This window comes from Macaca thibetana, chromosome 15 (genome assembly GCF_024542745.1).
Source record: "Macaca thibetana thibetana isolate TM-01 chromosome 15, ASM2454274v1, whole genome shotgun sequence".
Lineage (NCBI taxonomy): Eukaryota > Metazoa > Chordata > Mammalia > Primates > Cercopithecidae > Macaca > Macaca thibetana.
The window spans coordinates 105,882,546-105,907,090 of NC_065592.1; the positions used below are offsets into that span (position 1 = coordinate 105,882,546).

The following is a 24,545-nucleotide window of genomic DNA, read 5'->3' on the forward strand; positions in this document are numbered from 1 at the left end:
TTTCTCCCCCTGGCTTTCTGCCGTTTTTGTGCCTTCCCACCCCGACTCTCTCACACACACTTCCCTGTTTCTCCTTCTCTCTCTCTTAAGACACTGCCGCTGTCGTCCACCTCTGTCTCTGCTTTCTGCATTTCTTGCCCCGTGTTGTGGTCTCTCCTCCCTCGGGGTTGAGTCCCTCTGCTTGTTCTCCCCTGCCTCGGCCTCCACCTGCCCCTTGCACGGGCGGCGCCGCCTGCCGTGCGCAGCGCGAGCCTCGCTAATGCGTTTCGCATGGCGCGTCAGTCAAACGCCCTTCTAATGTCCTTAAAGCACGCAGAAAATTGCATCCTTATGAAAAAGGAGAAAAAAAGCAAATTGCCTGGTGGAGGCGGAGCCGCCGCGGGGGCTGGGGCGGCTGCGCGTGCGGGCCGAGTTGCGTTCGGCAGGGCGGACTGGGGGCAGCCGTCAGGGGATCTCCCCGGCCAGGGCGCAGGAGCAGGACGCTGCCTCTTCCCAGCGCTTCCAAGTGGTGCCTGGGCCCACATCCTTGCCTGCTCTCTCCCACTCTTCCACCTCTCCTTGCTCGTTCTCCTTGCTCCTGGCCTCCCACTGCACCGCCTCCCACTGCACCGCCTCCCTCCGCACCACCTCCCTCCGCCAGGCTCATAACCGCCTTCCGACCATTGCACTTGGTTTCCCTCATCCCCAGGCGCTTTTCACAGCACGGCCCCTTCCTCCTGGTCACTCAGGTCTCCACTGAAGGGTCACTTCCTGAGACCAATCTTCCCAGACCATCCTGGCTAAAGCCCCCACCCCACTCATCTTCTATCACCTGCTGCATTTTCCACTTGACAACGATCACTCTCTGAAATCATCTTGTGGATTTAATTGTGGCTTCTTCACCGTCTGTCCACCCCTCCCTAGCACCGTGTCTGGCACGCAGAGGTCATGTTGAACAAACTGGTGAACAAATGAGTGAGACTTATTCCAGGCCGGCAGGGGCTTTGGAGACCCTAAGGCATGTGGGGCACCCCAAGCTGGACCTTGAGGCTGCTGAGTGAGGGGCAGTGGAGACTCGCCAAGCTGAAATCAGATCCAATTCGTTGCTAACGGTTTTGTGTTAGTTGCCTAACATCTGTGAGGTTTCTCTTCTGGAAAATGGGAGCAGGAGCACCTACCTTACTGGGGTGTCACTGGATGGACAAGGTAATTCAGAAGAAACTGGCAGGGCAGATTCTGTCCCTAGCGCTAGGAATTGTCTGCCACACTCAATAAGTGCTTGTTAAAGGAATGAAGGGCTGACATAAGAGCTTGATACCTATCAGCGGGTTCATGCTGCCTCTGATGTCAGATGCACGATTATTTCCCGAAGCATTGAGAAAGAAAAGTTGTTTAAATATTGCGAATGGAGCCATAGCCCATTGCTCTCATATCACCTGGAATTTTTATATTATACCTACTCAAAGATCTCTTTTTAAGGCTTATTAGGACATAGATTTAAAAAAAAAAAAACAGATCACTATTGAGTTTACATCAAAACGGCAACTATCAGCGCAATCAATCAGCACTGGAGGTATTCCTAAAACTTCTTTGAGGTCAGAGGCACCTCTCTCAGTGGACACCCTCTAAGCTGCTCCTCCCCTGTGAATTTCTGTGCCTTGCTGAAGGTCACCCACCCATCCCCAAGCTGCTCCTCCCCTGTGAATTTCTGTGCCTTGCTGAAGGTCACCCCCCCTCCCCAAGCTGCTCCTCCCCTGTGAATTCCTTGGCCTACCTGAAGGACTCCCCTCCGTGGTCTTCCCATCCAGAGTTGGTGCCTGAGAAGCCAGAGGCCACCACTGTCCACTGGAATGGCTGGATAACCTCGGCAAACCTGCGGGAGTGTGTGGGGGGTTACATGGGGCATCCATGACACCCACAGCCTCTGGTACCCTCACCCCCATCCCAACTGCCAACTGTCATGGAAACCAGACTTTAGAGATGGGAAGATGCTGTGTTAAAGTTGAGACCTACGAACTCTACTGTGTAAGAGCTAAGACAAATTGAACTTCTGAAGTCACACCAGTGAGGGTCCCCCTTTCAAAGTCAGAGAGATCCCAAGAGGGAAGGCCCTGCCCTGGAGAGGCCTCTGACAGTCCTGGTGCAGGAAGTTGTGAGTGGCCAGGGTACCAGAACAGGGGTAAAGAGCTGAGCCAGACTGAGTCAGCAACTGCTGGCCCTGTGGCTGCAGTTACCTTTCCGCCCTGCCCAGCGGAGCGAGGAGTCCCAGCTCTCTTACCTCCCTATAGTGGGGTTGGGGAGGTGGCATTGGAGAAGTTTTCCTTCAGCTCCGAGATCTGGCCCCCGGCTGAGCTGGAAGGGAGGGTGGGGGCGGTAGGTGGGACCACTGGGGAACCCAGCCTGGACAGAGGGTGCAGAGGTTCCCAGCATCAGCTAGTCTCCTCCGTGGACACAGGAACCCAAAGTGGGCTCAGGGGATGTCCTTTGCGTTCTTTCTCCGGTACTGTCATTTCTAGGGCAGAGGCTCCCTGACCTGTAGAAAGGAAATCAGGCGGGGGAGCAACAGAAAACAGAGGAGGTGCCAGGTTTCTGCTCGGACCCTGGAGCTCCAGGAAGATGGGGAGAGACGGCCAAGTGGAGGTGCTCACTCCAGGTTGAGAGGACCACATTTTGGCCACCCCTAGCCGGCCCTGCTTGGTTTTCCTGTAGCACAGTAAGACAGTGCCCTCCGGTTCCAGGGGACAAAAACTTCAGATTCCGCTGTTGTCGACTTGGGCCAGGACCCGCGCTTCTTTATTTTTAATTTTTTTTATTTTTTTCTTTCTTAGTCCCCACAAGTGACCCTCTAGGGGAATCCAGAACAGGGAAGGGAGCAAGCCAGAGGAATTTTTTTTTTTTTTTTTTTTTTTTTTTTAGGTGAAGAGTCGGGGGAGGGATGGGGCGTCCCGCTCGCGACTGCGCTTGCGACTGTCCTCGCGGTGCGGGGGCTCTGCGTGGAGCCGGCGGTGAGCTGGAATATCCAAGCCGGCTGCAACTGGCCTTCCGTTTCCTACACGCTTCCTGCGTGCCGGGCCCAGCTGGGCGCCGCCCAGATCTTCTCTCTCCTGGGACTCCAGCTCCCCTTCTACTGACCAGGAGAACGTCTTGCTCCGAGCCAGGATCATACCAGTCGAGAAGCGACCCCCTCCCCCATCCCGGGCCGGAGCCCTTCTGCCAATCCTCCCCCCAAAGACTCCCTCATTCCCCAAGCCACCTTGAATAAAGCACAATGAGCGCAAACTTCGCGCCTCTGGGCGAACGCTGCCTCCAGTCTAATCCCAGCCTTCTCTCCGCCCCCAGCCCTTCGCGTCCCCAGGGTCCAGGCGGTTGCAGGCGCTCCCCACTCCCGCAGGGCCACAGCTCTCGCGAGACTCCTGAACCCTCTCCTTCCTCTGGCTGCGGCCCACGGGCTCCGGGAAGCTCAGCCACCGCCTAGGCCCGCGCCATATCTGGGTTTTGTTTCCCAGGAACTTGGGGATGAGAAGAGACTTGTGCATGGAGGGGAAGAGGAATGGGATTCAAAGGACCCTTTCTTCAAGCCCCGGGCCTGAAATGAGGGATGCGACTGCTGCCTGCAGACAGAGAGACAACCTCAGCGCTCGGTGGCTGGGGCGCAGTGGCACGCAGGGCGGGCGCCAGATAGCTCCAGTCCGGCACGCGCAACCCGACAGACCGCGTCACCTTGGAAGACAGGATGCAGTCCTTTACCTAGAGTGGCAGCTTTGCGGGCTTGGTCAGCACGGGGTCTCTGGGCCGGCGGGCAATCATCTGCCTCTGCGCCTTAGCTCCTTGGAGCGGGCCTGGAGCTTCCTTCGGGTCTCAAGGGTTCCACCAAGCTAGGAAGCCCTGAGCTGCCCAAACACAATGGCGTGCAGCCGGCTACTCTTCCCCGGTCTCGGGAACTCGGTCTGTCTCTGCTTTCCCTGTCCCGCCAAGGAGCACAGAAGTGAAGGCAGTGACAAAAACTCCACCCCTCCCGCACTGCAGGGCCTGGAATCTGGTCTCCCTCATTTGAGGCCCAACTTCCCCACTGACCCACAGGTGACCTCCGACCGGAGTTCCCGCATCAAGTTCCCCTTTGTGCCTGGAGGGGGCTGTTCCCGCTGAAATATTGGGGCCCTTGTGCTCTGACTCCGGATTGGCCGGACCCCCTCCCCCACCTGTCAGAGCCCTGGTCCTACAAAGACCACTAGGTCCAGAACAGCAAGGCACCTTGGGAAAAAAAGACTCACAGGGCAGCTAATCTGCCGAAGGTTGCCCTCCTCGGATTTAGTAAAACCGGAGAGCCCAGAAGGAACTGTGACTGATGCTGGTCAGATCCCCCTCCTTGCCCCTCTTGACTGGTGTAGGTACATTCTACCTTCTTCCACAACTCTGTATGATAGAGACATAGCTGGAAACCAGGTCCCTCAGGCCTCCCTTTCCACGGAGGTCAGACCTTCACTTCCTGTCCTTTCAAATGGAGAAGATTAAATGCAGTCAGGTAAGTCACTTGGCTGCTGGGACCAGTGCAGGCAGGGTGGCTAGGTTGAAAGACCTGGGAGTAACCCCAAGGCTGGAAGGGATTAGGGGCCACAGTCACACACTGATGGTTCATTCATTCCAGGCAGTCAGGGTTGGTTAGGTGTTCTGGCTTCTCAGGAAAAGCAGGCGAGTAGTCTGGTAGCTGTTTGCAAGGCTGAATTAAGAACCCAGAGTGAGCAAGAGCTGGTTTCCCACACCTGGCAGGACTAGGGTGAGGAAAGTGGCTGCAGCCCTCAGAAAGTGCTTGCTCTCTCCTTCTCCTCTCCCCACACTGCCCCCCCCCCCCCCCCCCCACCAAACCCCTCATTCCTTCAGGCCTTGAGGTTCCAGGAGGGGAAGTCAGAGCTCAGGTTCTGTGAAGAGCCTATCAAGCCAAGATCTGAAAGGCAAGGTGTTGCCACAATAGGTGGGGGCCAGAAGAGGTCACTTTCACATTCTGAAACACAAAACTTGCAGCTGAGTTGTTTGTTCCTGAATCTCTTTTTTTCTTGTGCCTAAATCTCTTTTCCTTTTTGAGCCTGGAAGGACCTGGCTTCAGGAACTCTGAATGACCAAGTTTCATAGTCTTACTGAGCTTTAACCAGTAAAGTGGCTGTCGCTCCATCCCCACCTCTGGTCATCCTCCCCACCCCCAGCTTCAGGAAGCACGAGGACAGGAACCTACAGGCAGCCCTGAGCCCAGCCTGGACTGCAGGAAGACAACTGAGACTTCTATGAGAAGGGGGCACCTGAGGGCACACGCAGCCAAGTTGTGTCCCTGCAAGGGACCACCTTCCCTAGGCCGGTGTCAGCTGAGTCCTCTCTCTGCGTCAGCCAGGTGCCCTCATTGCCCGGAGCTGGAACTCAGGCGCCCAGGCGCTGCCGCCCCGAGTATCCTGCGGAAAACGTGAGAACTCTGGGGAGCCACTGCTGCCGCAAGGACCCGCGCGCTGGTGGGGGCTCTGTCCAAACCTCGCGTCCTCGACTTCCCATCAGCCTCATAATGGGTTGGTGAAGACCATCTCAAGAACCGCACAAACTGGTACTTCAAGTCCCAGGAAACCGAAACAACCACCGAGGCGGCTGTCTGTCCGGACCACTTCCGGAGCGAGCTCTGCGGAGGACCTCTGGCTCCTGCTCCTTTGGGCACCCGCGGTGCGGCCAGACCGCTCCTGCCAGCGACTCTCTGGCTGGCAAGGAAAAGGAGGTGGAGTTCAGACTGGCCCCTCACGCCCAGAGAGGAAGCGATTCCTAGGATCCTGCAGCCACCGAGCCGCCCGCCGTGCCTCGCCCGGGCTTGGTGGCCACCGGCACAGCTGCCTTCGACAGAGCCGGAGGAAAGGAAGTTTAAGCAGCAACTGCCGGCGTTCTGCTTATCTTGCCGCGCCCACCCGCACCCACTGCGGATTCAGAAGCTGCTCCACCGAGCCCGATTGTTTCATAAAATATTTTATTGGAAAAAAAAAGTCACCGTCTTCGCAAGAGGGGGTAGGGGCCCCAGCGACATCGGGAACCCGCCTCCAGGCCGAGCCGACCGGTTGCCCCGGGGGTCTCAGGCCGTGGTGGCCTGAGCCCAACCGCCGGTCCCCGACGTCCAGAAGCGGGTGTGTGCCTGGAGGCTCCCCGGCCGGGAGGGCAGGCCCCAGACGGGGTGGGGGTGCAGGCGAGGAGCGGGGCGTGAATGCGCGTGGAGCGCTCTGCGCCACGGAGCTCAGAGCAGAGACTAGTAGCTTCCGCCGCGCTGGATGCGAGTCTCCCAGGTTAGAGCCCAGAAGCGCGCTGGGACCTGGGTCTGGCTTTAGGGTCTGTGTCCTTCCTCGTTTGGCCCCAATTGTCCGCATTCAAGATCATAATAAAAAGATTTAGGAAGTAAACGTCTTGGACGCGGAAGGGCCGGCTCGCAGGTTTCCGCCGGGTGAGGGGGCTGCGGGCGGCGCGGGCATCCCGGGCCCGGCACCATATGCCGCCCTCAGTCCTCGCGGCTCCTGTCGCTGGGCTCGCCCGGCACCTCCGCTGGTTTCTCCGCATCCTTGGCGCGCTCCTGCTCAGTGAGCTGCTCACTCGTTGGAATTGAGTTCTTCTTGGGCCGCCCCTTGGGCTTGGTGGGAGACTCCAGGCCGCCGCCCTGCAGCACCTGCACGGGGGACCGCCGGCACCTGGGTGAGCCAGGATGTGGACTGGGGATCCCCGAGGATACTTGCACCCAGGTGGGACTAGGGAGTACAGGAAACCATATGAGGAAATGGTGGGGAAATGTCCCGGGAAATGGCGGCTATTTGTCCAAATGCCGCTGGGGAGCGGCCTGGCCTGGAGAGCATAAGACTGCCAGGAGGCCTGAAGATGCCGCGAGAGAGGAAGAAATGTCGGCTTAGCCAGGCACCCAAGGGGCAGAAAGAGCTGAGAGAGTCCCGGTGGGTACCAGGCACCGAGGGAATGGGGAGGTTGGGCAGAGTCTCTGCGGGGAGAAGGAGGAGAGTAGCTCTGCATGGCACCGGGGCATGGCCCAGGAAGCCGAGGGGCGGGAAGCCACCAGGCACACTCACTATTTTCTTCCACTTCATCCTCCGATTCTGGTACCACGTCTTCACCTGCAACTGGCTCAGGCCCAGGGATTCAGCAAGATCTATTCTGGAAAGAGCAGGGCGCACCCTCAGCAAGGCAAGTGATCACACTCCCACAGCCCGCTGGCCCCAGCCTTGCCCCGTCCTACCTGTCCGGCGTGGAAAGGTACTTCTGCTTCTCAAAGCGTTTCTCCAGGCCCATCAGCTGTAGCTCGGTGAACACAGTGCGGCTCCGACGCCCCTTCTTGGCCTTGGTGCCTGGCTCCCCAGGGCCTGCCGCCTCCAGCTTCCCGCGGAGCTGCAACTCGAGTGGCAGGTGTGGCGCACCCGCGGCGCCGGGCAGCCCAGGCCCCGCCGCCAGCAGCGCAGAGCTCAGCCCTGAACAGCCCAGCGGCGCCAGTGGGAACTTGAACACCGCCGCCTGCTCGGCCTTCAGCACGGCTGCGAAGAGAATGGGGAGCCGGGTGAGCTAGGACCGCGCTCCTCTACCCCAGGGACTGCCGCACCATGTGCCGACGCGGGTACTCGCGCTTGGCCGGTGCCACCCAGCGCAAAATCTCCACGCCCTGCCCCTCGGCGCCGGTGGCGCAGATGGAGACCCTCCTTAACGCTGCTGTTCCCCAGATCTGGGAGGGAGTATCTCCTCGACCCCGTCCGTGCTGTCCTGGAGTTCCCCAAGCCTCAGCGACTCTGAGATCTCGGGGTTCTTGATGAACATGTTTGCAGCTGCGAGAAACTCGGAGTGGTCTTGTCTTTCGGGGAAAGAAGAAACCAAAAATAAAACGGCAGCCGGTCCTAAGAAGATGGGCGTTTGCTCCAACCAAATCAGCACTGCTGCTTAGAAAAAGAATATGCACAGAGCGTGCACATTTGCTCTTCCGTGCGTGGCACAACAGCTAGGAGTCATCTGGGCTGGACTTGGGTGCTTCCCGGAAATTCCAAAGTACCCTGAGAACCTGGAAATTACTGTTGGCGTTTTCTATTTTCAGACGCTTCCCCATGAAGATGTTTCCATTTTCTTCAGTCCTAAAACGACTGTGTGCCCGCTTCAAACGAATTAGTAACAACAGAGCAGACGGAGATGAAAGGTAGCCAAATGGCGGAGTCCCAGATGGACTTAGAAGCAGCGCGCTGGCCCTGCCGTTTCCAGGCTAGGGAGCACCGACTGGGAGGTGGGGTGTGCAGGGAACGCGACTTGAAGGGCTGGGGTCCCGGCTACAGCGTAGAAGCCTCCCTTCCCCGACAGGCCTGTCACTGAGGTGCGAGTCCTAGCCCGGCTGGAGTCGGAAAGGGTAGGGCAAGGCGCAGGTAAATGTGGGGCAGAGGACCCGCAGGGAAAAGGTAGGAGATGGAAGCCAGACCGACCCCAGTGAGAGAAGCCGAGGGAGGCCGACCCGCAGACGGCTGGAAAGCGAGACAGGAAAGACAAGACGAGGGTGGAGTGCGATGGAGAGGGCACCATCAGGGCAGGGCAGGCCCCGCCAAATTGGGAGAAAGGGCAGAAGCTGAAAAGGTCTGAGCAGGCCGTTCAAGCCCTGCAGAGGCCCAGCCGACCTGAAAGCAGAAGGGACAGCCAGGCAGCTGCTCACAGTCAGGCCTCTGACCCCGAGGCAAGGCCCAAGCAGGTCCGCACTGCGGCCAAGGCGGCGTTCCTCGCCCGCTGGAGCTCCCGGGGGCTCCGGGCCGCCTTGGGCCCGCGTCAGCACCCAGCCCTCGGGAGCGCAGGCCTCCTCCCCAGAGGTCCGACTTCCCTGTCTTGGGCAGCCGCGGCCACTCCCGGCCAGCCCTCTGCGGCGAAGCCCAGGCGCCCGTGGCCTGAGGTCGCTTCCACCCACAAGAGTCCGTAGCCTGGTCGTGCGCCTGCAACCGGGATGCTCACTCGGGGTCCCCGGGCTGGAGGCCGAAGGGAAGCAGTGAAGGAAAGAGCGAACACCCTCCCCGGGCGGCCCGCGGGCACGAGGCCTGGTTTCTCTGAGGCCTGGCGTTTGCACCCTCCGCCTCCCGCCTGGAGGGCTCCGAGAGACAGTCCCAGAACTTGCGCTCCCAGAGCAGCTTCCCGGGGCTGCTTCGAGGCCGCAGGAGGCTCGGGGCGCCCCTGCGGTTCAGCTCGCTGTCTCCCGCCAAGCCCTGTCCGCGACCCCGCAGCCGCCACACGTACCCAGGTGGCTGTGGAAAGGCCGCGCCGCCAGCAGCGCCTGCACGCCGAACTTCAGCAGCTCGCCCGCCGCGGCCGCGGCGGCTGCGGGCGCGGCGCCCTTGGGTCCCGGTGGCTCCGTGAGGATCTCCTCAATCATGAAGCTGCGATAGCGGTGCGGCCGGTGGTCCGCACAGCCCTCGGGCGGGCCGAAGCGCGCGGCGCCCGGCTCCCCCGGCCGCTGCATCGCGGCGCCCACGGCTGCGCCCGCTGTTTGGCGGCGGCGGCGGCTTGGCTCCGGCGCGGGGCCCGCGCGGGACTCTAGGCCGGCCCGCAGCTCGGGGCGGCGCGCGGGCGCCGGCTCATGCCCCCTCCCCCGCCGGCCGGCCGGGCGGAGGCGCAGGGCGCGGGCGGGGCGCGCGGGGCTCGGCCGGTCGGACCCGGGACTGCGCCCCCGCCCCGCGCCGCCGCGCCTCTTGCCCGGCCAGCCCCGCGTCACTGCCCCGCCCCGCCCCGCCCCGCCCCGCGCCGCCGCCCCCAACCCCTAGGCTGAGCCGGAGGGAGGGACACAGAAGGGAGGGAGGCGGAAGGGAGGCCAGAAGGGAGGGGGCCGCGTGAAAGAGGCCGGCTGACCGAGACCGAGGGAGACCCAGCGGAGCGCACGCCCTGGAAAGAGAGAGCCGGAGAGTTCGGGAGGCAAGACCCCCAGAGACGAGAGTCGGAGGGATCAACGACACAGGTGAGAGAGGGGGCAGAGGGAGACGGCGTGGGCCAAACAAGAGTCGAGAGAGTGTGATGTGAGGGTACCAGGGACGCCACCGAGATGTGCACAGAGACCAACAGAGGCGTGAGAGCCAGCGGGCTGTGACGTGACGGAGGGCACAGAGGCAGGCGGGGCAGAGGGAGGGGGCGGTAAAGAAAGGGGACAGCTAGAAAACGAGCGGCTTGATCGGCTTTTAGGTAGCCCCGGAAAGGTCGGGAGGAGGAGGGGCAAAGGCCGCGCTCCTCAGCTGGGAAGGAGGTGGTCCGAGCAGCCTCCAGTCCTGGGCTCAAGACCGCCAACCCGGCATGGGTGAGGCAGCGTGCAGGGATGCAAGGGGCAGAGCGGTAGGGGCACTTGTGCACCCCGCCCACCTCTACCTCAGTTTACCATGTACGGCCTCATTTCTCTCCGGGCTGCCCTGAGAGAAAAATGTTCTCCAGCCGAGATTTGCTTGATTTGCAAATTCAAGTGATCCATGGACACATCCTTCTTGACAGCCCCCAGGAGGCTGTGGGCTGGTTACATCCCCCTAGTTAGAAAAGAAAAAGGATTGGAGGAGAAGGGAAGGATGCAGCTTTGTCTTCACCCAGCTTTGGAGTATCAAGAAACCGTTCCTGGGCGGAGTGGGGCAAGGGGGCCACAGGCTGCTCTGAGAGTGTAAAGACCAAACCCTGGTGGGACCTGGCTCCATTGCGGAGCCTCAAAGCTTCCAACATGATGGAGGAAGTTGGCAGTGCCTTCTCTAGATCTTTCTTTCCATCATTAGAGAGTATAAACCCAAGCCGTGGAGTGAACGACCCCAAAGCTACTCTACACTGAACTCCTCTCTTTGGTTCTGCCACTACTGGTGAAACCACTGACCCTTTCTGGGCCTCAGTTTCCTTACCTGTCCTGAGGAGATGCTGACACCTGGCTCCAGGGAGACTGTGAGAACTCAGTGAGGGGGTCCTGCACGCCGAGGGTCCTGCACCCTGGGAGCCCTTAGGTCTGTTTGGAGAGAAGACAGTTCCTCCAGGCAAGAGGGGAGAAGTGTCCCCAGGAGGTAGGGAGAGGAGTACCTGCCCTTCTCCTCCTTCTCAGGAATCACTGGTCCTACCTCCCAGCCCCATCCGCCATTGCCAGTCAGTGCCTGACGCACTGTGGGTGTCCTGGGCCACCCCGACTTCCTCTATGAGCTCCATGCGGGGCCTCAGTCTTCACCCCAGGTAACTAGAGCTTACCACACCTATGGCCATGCCCCCCACCCAAGTTGAAGTCCTTTTTCCAGTGCCAGCTGCTGGTGGGGAGGCCTTCAGGCTGGCCCTCAATCCCTGGCCCCTGCCCCAGACTCGGGGGTGGGGGTGGGGGACAGGTGGGGAGGACTAGGAAGTGGCCCAGATCCTTTGTCTGTAGGGCTTGGAGTGAGGACAAAGACTACCTTCTCTGGTAAGATCCCAATCCCAAGAGCCCACTGTCCCTCCTTCCCAGTTGTTGCATGACTTTCTGAACTCAGAGTTACTACTGGGACTGAAAGAAGGTGGCCTCGATGGCCGCCAGTTGCTTCAGACTCCCTCAATGAGTGGTGCTGTGAGCCTACATGGTTCTTTGGAAAGGGTGGAGAGGGCACCACTAAAAGCAACAGTATCCCACACTGAGCAGGCCACCTCGTGGGAGACCAAGAGACCAGGAAGCTGGCCCTGTCACTGTTGGCCAAGCAGCCACCGACATCCTACTTGGCAAATAGAAAAAAGCCAGTGTCTCCTGGGAGGCCGGGGCAGGCATTCGGCTCCCCTCACCCATGGGTAGACTCAGAGAACCCTCCCTAGATGAGTGCAGTGGTATCACTCAATTCAACCATCTCCTTTCTCAGATGGGAAACTGAGGCCTAGCGAGAGGCAGGGCCTGGTGCAGGGACTACAGTCAGTAGGGCTGGTTTACTGTTGCTCCTTGTACAGAGCCATATCAAGCCCTTTTTCCTGACTTCCTCCCTCACCTCCCCCATCTTAGCAGGGCCCCTGCCCCCTCCTCACCCCCTGGCTTCTACATCTCCCTAAGGGCATAGCCTAGTGGCGGTTTCTCCCTGAGTAGGCCCAGCTAGCCTCTGTCCCATCCCCTGTTATTTGGGCCCTAACAGAAGCCACCCAAATTTGAACCATCTCTGCCCCATGCTCAAGACCTCAGGGTCTCACATCCTCAAAATGGTCCCCAGATTCCAGATTCAAGGATCACACTGTTCATCAGCTGTCACTAAACTTATTTTACTACGAGCCATCCTCCTGGGATAGTTCCTTGGTCAGTTTGTGGGGGAGGGGGTCATTTTCAGGATGGAGGCCTCATGTCTAGATTTTGGGGAGTCAGAAGACTAGTGCAGCCCAGCCCTCACCCCATTCCACAGGTGTGCACCCCCAGCTCCTTGGACACTGGCCAGGACCATTTCCTGCAGCCCGAGGCCAGCCCTGCAGCATGAGCAGAGGGCGGCTTTGGGAATGAGGCCCTGAGGGCTGGAAGGAGAATGCCCATCGCCTAGGGAGCTTTGGGAGACCGCAGCTGGCTCCAGGGGCTGACAGAGCCAGGGTCCTGCCCCCGGTCGCCCAAAACACCTCCCTCGCAGGTCTGTCTCTGGTCCCCCTGGCTCCTGCTAGACGCAGCCTCCCCGTCACCCGACCCCAGGGCAAACCAGCAGATAAACCCCTTTTCGGCGAAAATTACACAAAACCGGCGGCGGCGGGGCCTCCTCTGCTCAGGCGCTGCCGCGTTGGCGGCCGAAAAAAGAGGCTCCCGGAGAACGGGAACCCCCTCCCTGTCTAGGACACCGAGGCCGAGAGAGGGGAAGCCTCCTCCCCAGTGGGGTGCAGTCTGGGATCGAAGTCCCCACCCCAGGGGCGCAGCTGCCAGCCCGACGCCTGGGACATCCCCCCTCCCGAGGCCTCTAGCCGCCGCCGCGAAAATCCCGGAAACCGTCCCGCTCGCGGCGGGCGCAGTGGAAAAGGTGACCTCAGCCCCCCGGGCCAGCCGCCCTCCCTAGCAGCCGGGCGGCGAGGGGCTCCGGGCGGCAGGGGGTCCTCGGCGCCGCCCAGTCGTTGGATGAGGGCCCTCGGAGCGCAGAACCGGCCTCCTCCCCACCCATGTTCTGCCCCTCACACCCTACAGCCCCTTTGGAGGCTGCGGGACTGGGAGGGGACCACCTCATTCCCACAACCGAATCCCCTAAGCATTCAGGTGTAGGTTGCAGAACCGCCTCCTCTCCACCCACACACTTCTTCTACTCCAGCGCCTCCCAGACGGGACTGTGAAATGGCTCCGCGCGCGAAGGGGTCCGGGAGCCGTTCGTTGTACGGGGGGGAAGCTGAGTCTGGAAGAAGCACTGGGGCGGGCTCAGCGGCCAACGGCCAGGGGATCGTGCATTGCTTGGAGGACGCTGGGCTCTCCTCCATCTGCCTCGGCCGTGGGCAGTTTGTTTCCGCTCCCACTTGCAGCGGGTCTGCATCTTAATTGGCAAAACGAAGTGGGGGCCGCGGTGGAGCGGGGGCTTCTTCCAGAACGGTCAGCTCACCTCCGGCTGCAGTCGTCCCAGCAGCCGCCTCTGGGGGGTCCCACGCCCTCTTACTGGTTGACGTCCAGCCCCTAGGGGCCCAGGTGGCCCCGGGCCACCTCATCTCGCGGCCTTCTGCTCCCGGCGCAGCCTTGAGCGCCCCGCCGCCCAGCACACTGTCCGTCCCTGGGGACGCGTCACTAGCGCTGGGAATAGAGCTCGTTTCCTCTTTTCTTTTCTTTTTTCTTTTCTTCTTCTTCTTCTTTTTTTTTTTTTTTTTTTTTTTTTTTTTTTTTTTTTTACCTTTGGTTCTGATTGTCTAGGCTGTTGGTGCCGTGTTGGTGGTGCTATTGGGACTGGGGCACCGGCCTTGGCCGCAGGTGTGCTGTGCCCGACAGAGGCCGCCTGGACCTCGCTCGGAACGCACCGTCCGGATGGGCTGCGGCGTTCGCCTTGCTTTTGCCCTGAGCAGAGACTGGCAATATCTTTCCTAGCTTCAAAACAGAAAATCTTGGAATTATAAAATTACCCCGTCCCCACGCTTACAGGATTATCTCCTGGAGACCACCAACTCGCTTTCTCTTTGGAGAAGCCAGTCTCTGTGATGCTTTCTTCCATGAAAATTTCGAACTCAAATGTGGGCATTCGTTTTGAGTCATTTCAAAGCCCTAGAAGTTCGGGGTCAAATTGTGTTTGGGGTGACAGCGCCTTTAGACACATCCCCCTCTCTTTCCAAGCTCCACCTCTTGGAGCAATTTACAAATTTGTTCCTTTGGAATTCGCTACTTTATTTTTGTTTTGTAAGTTTTGTTGTTGATTTTTTTAAAATGTCTAATTTTCTATGGAAGTATGAGTTTAAATACATCCAACAGCCCAGCATAGTGGCAAGCGCCTGTAGTCCCAGCTTCTGGGCAGGTTGAGGTAGGAGGATTCCTTGAGCCCAACAGTTCGAAGCTGCAGTGAACTATGATTGCCCCACTGCACCAGCCTGGGCGACAGATCCAGACCCCGTCTCTTAACAAAAATAATAAATAAAAATAAAAGATAGATCCTTAGATAGGTAATAAAAAACTCGCTCCAGCGACCCGGAGATGACCCGGTTCTTGGTCTAGGAACCCGAGGTGATGCTCCTGGACATGCAGAGCTGCCAGCCCGCCGCTACCCTCCCAGTGTCCAGGGCCTGGAGGGTCCCGCCTCCATTTCACACCCACCGCTCTCCAGCCCCAGCGGCTCCCGCAGAGACCTTGCTTCGGAGTCCAGTTACACAAACCAGCGGCGCCTGAGGCCACACCCAGAGTCAGGAAGTAGCCGTCTGGGTGCAGGGGCTCGGTGAGGCCGGCCGCGAAGACCAGAGCTGCTGGGCGCCGGCTGCAAGGCCGGGTGGGGGCGGTGCTTGGGACCCGCACGGGTGCTCTCCCGCCGGCGAGTGTGGACCCTTCGAGAACGCTCCCTGGGCCCAGGTCTGACCCCCACGCGTGTGCAGCTTCGACCCTTCGAGGAGCATCAGGGTCGGTGCGGACCGACTACGCAGGCCCCCCCTGCCCCATCCGGGCTGGTGCCAGGCTGCAGCTCGAGACCTGGTTTCCACCCCAGGCTCCCACAGAGCCCATGAAGCGCTGGTCACAGTCCCTGGAAGCCGCGGACCAGGCTCCTCTAGGAGCCTTCCCGACACGCAGAGCCTGAGACCCCAGACAGCGGCCGGCTCACGCGGGCCAGAACGCGGCGAGGCGCCCGCGGAAACGGCTCGGCTTTTCTTTCTTTTCCCCTTTTCTTTTCTTTCATTATTTGCATTTTTTCCTCTTTCTTCCCTTCTTCCACCCATTTCCCCCTCCTCTTTCTTTTGTTTTTTAAGTCCTCCCCCCACCCCGTTTCTTTCTTTTATTGCTCGCTCATTCTCTCTCTTGTCTCCTCTTCTGCTCCCGCTCCCCGCCCCTTTCTGTTCCTTTTCATCAGAAGGACTGCCAAGTCACAGTCCCGTCCTCCTAATAAAAGAAGAGGCCTTCGTGCTCGCGGTGCCCACCAGGTGCCAGGCGCTCTGAAGCTCTATCTAGTATGTTTAACAGGCACAGAGCTCTTGGAGGGTTCTACAGCCTGTGGAGGGGGTGCGGGATTCTTTCCAGCTTGGGCAGCCTGGGGAGCTAGGCCTGGGATTGGGGAAGGGGTCTGGGCCCTGGCCCCTTAACCAGGTGAGATGGACCACAGCATCTCCTCCAGAATGTCTCCTGGTGGCAGGGAGGCCAGGCCAGATCACATTGCCCACGTTCCAGCAGGGACTTACACTTGCATCTGTCCTTCCTGACACAGGACTCTACTGTAGCTACCAGTCCTGGCTTCACCTGCCACCTCCCCACTCCACCACCCTGCCAGGACTGGAAGGGAGGGGGCTGGGCACTGCCTCCTCCAGCAGCACCTCCCACTGGGTGCTGCTTGGGAAGGGATGGAACAGGGGACATGGTGCTTCTTTTACAGACAAGAGTTCTGGGATCTAGGGGGGAAAAGGAGGCTACAGCCACACCACCCCTCAGATGCCAGGCAGGATCAGCCTCTGGTACCCTGGCTTCAAGACAGCCCTCCTGCCTCCTGCTGGTGTGAACTGACTGAAGATGACACACAGAGAGGATGGGGACAGGAGCTGGTGCCACCTCCACAGGCACTGGGCTTCCCTGGGCCCCTCTCCCTTGTCACACCTGTACTTTCTGCCTTGTCCCTGCCCCTGGGTGCCAGGAATGGGCTTACAAGCCCAGTTCCCACATGGTCAAATCCCGCACATTTGCAGATAGGCAGAGCACACAGGGGACCTCGAGATGGTTTGCAGACATCTTCCTACTACTGCCCTTGAGCAAGCCCATTTCCTGTCCAAGCCTCAGTTTTCCCATATGAAAAAACAGGAGGGGGTTTTTAGGTGAATCTTCCTCCTTGCCAGTGTTAACAACTTAGGTCATGGATTGAAAAACTTTTTCTATAAAGGGCCAGATAAGCAAATGTTTCAGGCTTTGCAGGCCACATGGCCCTGTTTCGTGACTCAGCCCAGTCTTTGTAGTGTGAAAGTAGCCCTAGATAATGCATAAATGAGAGGGTATGGCTGTGTTCCAACCAACTTTATTTATAGATATGAAAATCTGAATTATATCTAATTTTCATGTCGCAAAATATGATTTTTTTTTCAACCACTTAAATATGTAAAAACCATTCTCAGTTTGCTGGCCAAGCAACAACAGGCAGTGGGCCACAGTTTACCAATTCTTGTGTAGTTTCAATTATTCTGATTGCACAAATATTGCACTTCCGTATCAGACATGTTGCCTTATGTTAACATTTTTTCTTCTGATTTCTGTTTTCCAGGAAAGGATCTGTTAGTTTACCAGTATTTGGGCCTTAGGAACACAGAATCACCTGGCTCATTTCCTACTCCCATGTCTGAGTTCTCAACAATTTAAGTGTTTCCCTTATGAATACCATACCCAGACACTGGATTGCACAACGTACAATCACCCTCTCACTTAATCCTTGCAACAGCCTTTGGAATAGAGATAATTTACCCTGCCTTCCAGCTCCTTGCACACCCCTGGAGACAGGGCGCTCACTCCCTTCAGTGGCTGCCTAACAGACTGCTGAGAGCCTAGTGACCTAGGCTTGCAGCCCCTTAAGGGTGAAGGCCACCCCCGGGGAGAGTGCCTCTTCCCAGCCAGCCATTCCCAACCCCTGGCAATTCCATCTAAATCCTCTCCAGCTGTTGAAATGTAGATGGACAGGGGGCCGTGGCTCTGACTTTCTGGGAGTTTCCCAAGCCTTGAGCCTTTGCAGCTGCCAAGTGACAAATCTTGCAGGGACTAGGCAAAGGGAAAGAATATGACAGAAAAATAGAGATTATAAATGTGTTGCTTGCTGGAAGTGCTTCCAGGAAATCTTGCTCACAGGGAGGCCTTATCGCCCCGCCCCCGCAACTTCCTTGGTTCTTGCGCCCTCTGCTGGTCATATTGAGTCTTAACCATGCTCACTCGGAACCGTTCCTCTTGTGAAGGAAAACAAGACTGCATGATCGCACTTGTATGTGGAATCTAAAAAAGCTGACATCATAGAAATAGAGTGAAATGGTGGCTATTAGGGCTGGGATATGGGGGAGAAATGAGAAGATGTTGGTCAAAGGGTACAAACTTTCAGTGATAAGATAAATTCTGGGGATCTATGTACAGCATGGTGACTATAGTTAACAATGATGTATTGTGTGCTTGAAATGTGCTGAAAGGGTCGGTCTTCAGTGTTCTCACCAAAATGGTAACTATGTGACGCGATAGATATGTTAATTAGCTTGATTGTGGTGATCATCACAGTATATACATATACCAAAACATCACATTGTACACCTCGAATACATACTTTTTTTTTTTTTTGAGACAGGTATGACTGTCGCCCAGGCTGGAGCCCAGTGGTGCCATCTCAGCTCACTGCAACCTCCACCTCCCGGGCTCAAGCAATCCTCCCACATCTTGGGCTCAAGCAATTCTCCCACCTCAACCTCCATAGTAGCTGGGACTGCAGGCACACACCACCATGCCCAGCTAATTTTTGTATTTTGGATAGACATAGGGTTTCACCATGTTGCCCAGGCTGGTCTCCAACTCCTGCGCCCAAGCAATCTGCCTGCCTTGGCCTCCCAAAGTGCTGGAATTACAGGCATGTGACACCATGCCCAGCATATATACAATTTTTATTTGCCCATTATACCTCAATAAAGCTGAGGGATTTTTTTTTTTAAAAAAAGGAAAAATAATCTAGTACTTACTTTCCTTCTCTATGTGTCAAACACCTTGCTGGATGCTGAAGATACAAAGAAAAAGATATCTTAGCTGCCCACGGGAAGTGCAGTTTAACCATGCAAAGATGTACAAATGTGCTCACAGCCAATGGCAAAAGCACAGCATGCAGAAGGCGGTGGACACAACGGGAGGGAGCATGCCATGGAGCAGAGGCGTGCGGGAGGCCCTGAGCCCCAGGGGTGGGGAGCTTCCAGACACACGCAGTGAGCTCATGGCTTCCACTGTGTGGTGCTGGTGTTCCAATCAGCGGGCCACACAGCACAGGTTGGATTTTAAATGTTTGGATACTTTTAGAGCCAGCTGCATCTGACCTTCAGGGACTTAAGAGGCTGAGCTCTGTGCCCTGTAATGAAGCCCAGGGGGATGCTCTCTGGGCCTGCTACTGAAAAGGGGAGTCTCTCAGTACGTTGTGGGTTCCACTGTGCACTCCCAAACCTGGAAGAGCCCTAGTCAGTCTTCTAGGGAGCACACCGTCTGTGCAAGGCCTTGTGCCCCCTGTTACATGATCTCATTTAAACTCAGTCTTCTCACTCTAGGAGACTGGCAATTTTACCCTTAATTTACTAGCAAGGAAACTGAGGCACAGAGGGGTGACCTCATTTGTCTGAGAGGTGGAGCTGCAGTGCTCCCTCCACAGTATCACAATGAACTTTTTGGGGACCCCAAAAAGTCACCTTCTGACTTAACCCCTACTTTCCCTCGCTGATTGCCACTGAGACAGACCTATGGCTCTAGCTGCCACAGGTCACCCAAGCTGGGAGACCACGGGCACACCAAGCTCACTGTGTCCAGATCTGGACATATTGTTATCCACTTCATCCTGCTCTGAGTGGAGAAGAGGGACTGGAGCAGCTATCCCCTGCTGACACAGCTCACTGACCAGGGGGTTCCCTGGGAGGCAGCCCTGTTCCTACCCAAGCACAAACAGCAGGCAAGGCATCTCCACTCAAAGGGCAGGGCCCTGTGGACTCAATTCTGGTCAGGACACCCATGGTACTGGGCTCCTTCCATAGGTTGGCCCTGTGCTGGTCCCAACCTCATCCCATTGTAGCTCAGTCTAGGAGAGCAGGACTGCCATTTACAGACTACGTAACTCCCAGGGGTGTCACCGACTGTGCTGAGAATAGCACTTCTTGATTGTGCAGTGTGCGACCCACACAACTGTGCCCAACAGTCCTGCCAATTATTTGTTTGCTTCTCTTCTCATCAAACCAAATGGATAGAAAAGGTTGTTATCATTGTTTTGAGTTCTGCCTGCTCCTTCCCCAGATGATAAGCAACATATTGAAACAAGGGAAGAAAACATATCCTATCTGCATACTTCCTGTTAAAAATCCACCTTAATTTATAAATCTGCTGGCTTTCCGTTTTACGTTTCTGTTACAGATTAGAGCAAAATTAATCCATCAAAGTGTTTGTGCCCTACATAATCCATCCCTTTGAATATAGGGGATCTATCAGTGTGATAGGATAGCATCGCCCTGATGGTGCTACCTGATATAGCAAAAAGGATTTTGAGGTCCCTAACTGATTGACTTTGAACTGATCCAAAGGGAGATTGTCCTGGGCCTGACTAATTGAGACAACCTCTTTAAGAGGGACTGGGGCCAGGCACAGTGGCTCACGTCTATAATCCCAGCAGTTTGGGAGGCTGAGGCAGGCAGATCACCTTAGGTCAGGAGTTCGAGACCAGCCTGGTCAACATGGAGAAACCCCATATCTACTAAAAATATAAAAATTAGTCAGGCATGGTGGCCCATGCCTGTAATCCCAGCTACTTGGGAGGCTGAGGCAGGAGAATCACTTGAACCCAAGAGGCAGAGGTTGCAGTGAGCTGAGATCACACCACCGCACTCCAGCCGGGGCAACAGAGCAAGACTCTGTCTCAGAAAAAAAAAAAAAAGCAACTGAGGTCTTCCCTGAAGTCAGAGAAGTTCTGCCAGCCTTGAAGAAGCCAGTTGCATGTTGCGAGCGGCCGACAGAGGGCCCGCATGGCCAGGACCCAGAGCAAGCAGGTAAACTCAGCCAACAGCCTGAGTAAGCTCAGAAGCAGGTCTTCCTTGGCAGAGCTCCAGGTGAGACCGCAGCCTGGCTGGCACCTTATTGCTGACTTATGAGACCCTGAGCAGATCCTGACCCATGGAGGAGATAATAATATGAGATAATAACAGTGTTTGGTTTTCAGCCGCTGAGTTGGCAGAGCTTTGCTGTGCTGCAGTAGCACCCAAGTTCAGCCAGGGAGGTGTGTGTGTTGGGGGGAACCTCATGTCTGCCACAGGAGAGAGACCACAGGAGGGCAGACATCCTGTTTGAATCTTCGTCTTCTACCATCACCCAGAGGCAAACCTCAGAGTCCAGGCCAGTGACCCTGCCTGCAGAGGGACTGTGATGTCCCTTATCCCTATAGTGACTGCTGGTGCCCGAGGAAGCCCCTTCGGCAAGAGGCTGTCCACAGCATGGACAGGAGAACAGGGGGCCACATTCTGGCCAGCCCTGGTGTTGTGATGGCCTGCAGCCGCCACCTTGCTGTGATTCAGAAAGAGCAGATCCTTGGCTCACACCCATAATCCTAGCACTCTGGGAGGTCAAGGCAGGTGGATCACCTGAGGTCAGGAGTTTGAGACCAGCCTGGCCAACATGGTGAAACCCTGTCTCTACTAAAAATACAAAAATTAGCTGGGCCTGGTGGCGGGTGCCTTATTCCCAGCTACCTGGGAGGCTGAGGCAGGAGAATCGCTTGAACCTTGGAGGCAGAGGTTGCAGTGAGCCAAGACTGTGCCACTGCACTCCAGCCTGGGCAACAAGAGTAAGACTCCATCTCAAAAAATAAAAATAAAGAAAGGAGCAGATCCGAGGAAGACCCTGCACAGAGAGGGGAGGCCCCTCTGACCCAGGCAAGTCCCAGGGCAGAGGTGGCAGCCATCCTCTGCTGAGGTGGCGGAGCTGCCAGCGGTGGACGCAGACCAGGCAGCACATCTGGTTCCTTTTTCTCCTACCCCTGGTTTAATTGTCCTGGGCTCCAATATCCGGGACAGGGTGGCATGCAGAATTTGACTACATTCTCAGACCCTAGTTCTGGTGGCTAGGGTCACCCTGCTCTGCGCCCACTACAGCCTCCACCCCACCCAGCCCCACTCTCAGGTCACAGGTGCTGCCCATAGGAGGCCGCCCCTCCCTCTCCATGCTCTGCAGTAGTAGTGCCTCCCAGCCTGCTGGACCCAGTGTGGGCTCTCAGGAGGCTCCTGGCACCAGCACCGGCCGCGGCCGATGCCTGACACAGCCTGTGAGATGCCATGTTCTGCCAGCCAGGCCTGGGCTGGAGCACCCTGACCATTCCTCTACCCCCTCCTGTCCTCCTCTCACTTCTCCCAGGTTAGGGGTCAGTGGGGATGTGTGCAGGTGAGGCAGACCCAGGCCTACCCCAAGGGCTTTGAGCCACACGGGCTGTCTCAGCTGATGTGAGCATGGCACTAATCAACAGCACACCCCAGCAGGAGTCACTCACTCCCCAGGTACTTTCTGTCTTTCCAATCATGCTAAGTCCTGAGTCTGAGTTTGGTGCCAGCGTGGTCTCACTGTGCTCACAGGCCCATCACTGCCAGACAGCCGAGCCTGGGAGTGTGAAGGCACAGCACTGTGCGATGGGATTCAGACCCCAGTTAAGTGTGTCCACAGTTGCTAGGTGATGCTGGGCTTTTATATTTATTTATTTATTTATTTATTTACTTACTTACTTATTTACTTACTTACTTATTTTTGTTTGTTTGTTTGGTTGCTTTTTCTGAGACAGTTTTGCTCTTGTTGCCCAGGCTGGAGTGCAGTGGAGTGATCTTGGCTCACTGCAACCTCTGCCTCCCAGGCGCAAGCGATTCTCCCGCTTCAGTCCCCTGAGCAGCTGGGATTACAAGCACCTGCCATCACTCCTGGCTAATTTTTTGTAGAGACAGAGTTGCTAGTAGAGATGGGGTTTCACCGTGTTAGCCAGGCTGGTCTCGAACTCCTGACCTCAGGTGATCTACCTGCCTGGTCCTCTCAAAGTGCTGGGATTACAGGCGTGAGCCACTGCACCCAGCTTTTAAAACTAAGATCCAGATCACTTTAAAACACATTTATTCAGTAAGAACATATTGTCATGTAAAGAGAACAATCGGATAAAGGAAGCACTGGTTATGCATGAGGAAACAGCAAGAACATGAAGATGAAGGTGCGAGCAAGGCGGCACAGGGTTCAGTTCAAACCTGTCCTGCTCAGTGTTGGAAGCACATTCCTTCTGTGTGCCTCAGTTTCTCCCACTGAGAAATGGGGATACCACTAGCACTTGCGTCCTGGAGTTCTCATGATGCGAGGACCAGCTGATGCAGCAGATGACTCATGCTGGTGAGTCATCTGTTAAATAAACTGGACAAATGAGGCAGGGGAGCCCTGCACCAGCACAGTGAATCCAGGCTGGCTACCACTGCCACCAGCTCGCCCTCCCTCCACCAAGTACTAGGGGCCCTGCCAGAGGTGGCCTGACAGTCGTTCCTTCAGGGGATTATGTGACCAGTGTTGGCCGGGGCTGCCCCAGCACCGACCGAGACCCACAGCCTCAGCTTCCTTGACGCTTGCTTTTCTTGTCCCTCCAATGGAGGACTCAGCTTCTATAGGAAGAAGTGATTGGCACTGGCAAGGCTTTCCTCAGTCAGTGGAGTGAGAACGAATGAAGTGAATGAATGAAGCACTCAGGAAAGCTCTGATGCTGCCATGCATGCTACCTTGATGCCCTCGATCTGAGCTAGGACAGTGTCTGCTACATGTCCTGCAAGCCACAGAGAGAGCCCTGGGCCTCCAGCAGAGGTCCACATAATCCATCCTGTCTGAAAATGACCCCTGGGCAGAGGCCTCACCAAGAGATGGGGACAGCAGCTGCGGGGGCCACATGCCAAGGACGCCATCCACAGTTGGAGCACATTCAGCGTCCACTTGCTTCCCTGACCAGCAGCAAAGTGAACCAGAGTCTCTTTGGCGGGAACCAGATGGCCATGGCCACCGGGTGCAGCCTAACGTCTGAGGTGGGGGTGGGTGCGAGATGGGGGCCCCCGAGGCCTGCGCCTCCCAGAGCGTCCATGCAGCCCGGTGAGGGGTGAAGTGTGGCTGGGGCTGGGGGAGGAGGCTGGTTGTTGTTTGTGTCAGTGTGCAATGCCTGGAGTGCTGCGAGCCCTCTCCTTGTCTGGAGATGACAGCCTAATCCCCTTTCCAAGTGGGGCCACCGCCCTCTCCAGTGCTGGGCCACCCATGTGAGGCCAGAGCATGCCTGGAGGTTGGGTGGGGGCTTTGTGCTGCATAAACCCTCCAGTGACATGGACATCTGGCCAGAATGTCCTTCCTGAAGGCCTTGGTCACTGGTTCCCATAAAGCTGCCATCTCGGGAAGTCGGGGCAGGATAGACTTGGTCTCCGTTTCTGTGTGGCCCTGTCGCGCACACTTGCTCATCTGCTGTACTCGCCTCTCCTGCACAGGGATCCCCAGAGGCACTCGGGCTCAGACCCCTCTCCCCGTGGCCCCCCCACATCTTCCCCTCCAGCCCTGCCTGTGACTGGTGAGTCCCTTCGCTCCTTCCTCTGGCTGAGGAGGCTCTGCCTGCCCCTCCCGGCCGCCCTCTGCGTCCTCAGAGCTCTAAGCTCCCTCTGGTGAAACGCCCACGGATCTGTGGGAAGAGCCTCCGGCACCGGCACTGTCCAGGACCGTTAGAGGTAGAATGCCTTCCTTGAAGGGCGGCTGAGGACACCAAGGGTCCCTGGTGTCCTGGGCACAGGGCCTGGCTATGGCAGGTGCTAAGTAAATAAAGAGGTTGATTTGCAGCCAGCTCATAGTCCATCGCCTCCAGAGCCCTCCCTAGAGGAGACTCTGTAAGGGCCCCTCTCTTCTGAGAAGCCTCTCCTTCCCCACAGGGCTCCTTTGTCCCTGGCCCCTCCTTCCATCTCCACCCCTGACTGCCCAGGCCCTGCTCATGGCTTCCAGAGCTTCCCCTTCTCATTCGCCTAAACTCCCTGGTCCTTGCCTCTGTCTAGAGCCTGCTCTCAGCACTCATCATTGGATGGGCAACAGTGGGCACAACTTTCTCACTTTCTGATGGGGAAACTGAGACCAGAGCAGGGAGGGACTCACTCCATCCACACAAATAGTGGCAGAATTGGGACGACATGTCAGTCAAGACAGGCTGCTGTGATGAAAACCTCCAATGCCTGGAGGCTTGCAG

General features: G+C 57.2%; 2 protein-coding genes and 1 long non-coding RNA gene across 3 annotated transcripts in view; 1 reads left to right on the forward strand and 2 right to left on the reverse strand.

Moving 5' to 3' along the window:
- The window catches only part of NINJ1 (ninjurin 1), an 868,176-nt gene that overhangs the window by 807,308 nt on the left and 36,323 nt on the right, over nucleotides 1-24,545 (reverse strand). The gene's annotated exons all lie outside the window — the stretch shown is intronic.
- Nucleotides 5,955-9,676, reverse strand: BARX1 (BARX homeobox 1). The gene is made up of 4 exons (XM_050761588.1): nucleotides 9,241-9,676; nucleotides 7,232-7,523; nucleotides 7,065-7,149; nucleotides 5,955-6,655 (listed from the first exon to the last, which is right to left on the reverse strand). The coding sequence occupies exons 1-4, from the start codon at nucleotides 9,461-9,463 to the stop codon at nucleotides 6,491-6,493; spliced, it is 765 nt and encodes a 254-aa protein (XP_050617545.1). The 5' UTR covers nucleotides 9,464-9,676; the 3' UTR covers nucleotides 5,955-6,490.
- Nucleotides 10,148-12,229, forward strand: LOC126937830 (uncharacterized). The gene is made up of 2 exons (XR_007719865.1): nucleotides 10,148-11,184; nucleotides 11,829-12,229. It is a non-coding gene; the product is annotated as an uncharacterized LOC126937830 (long non-coding RNA).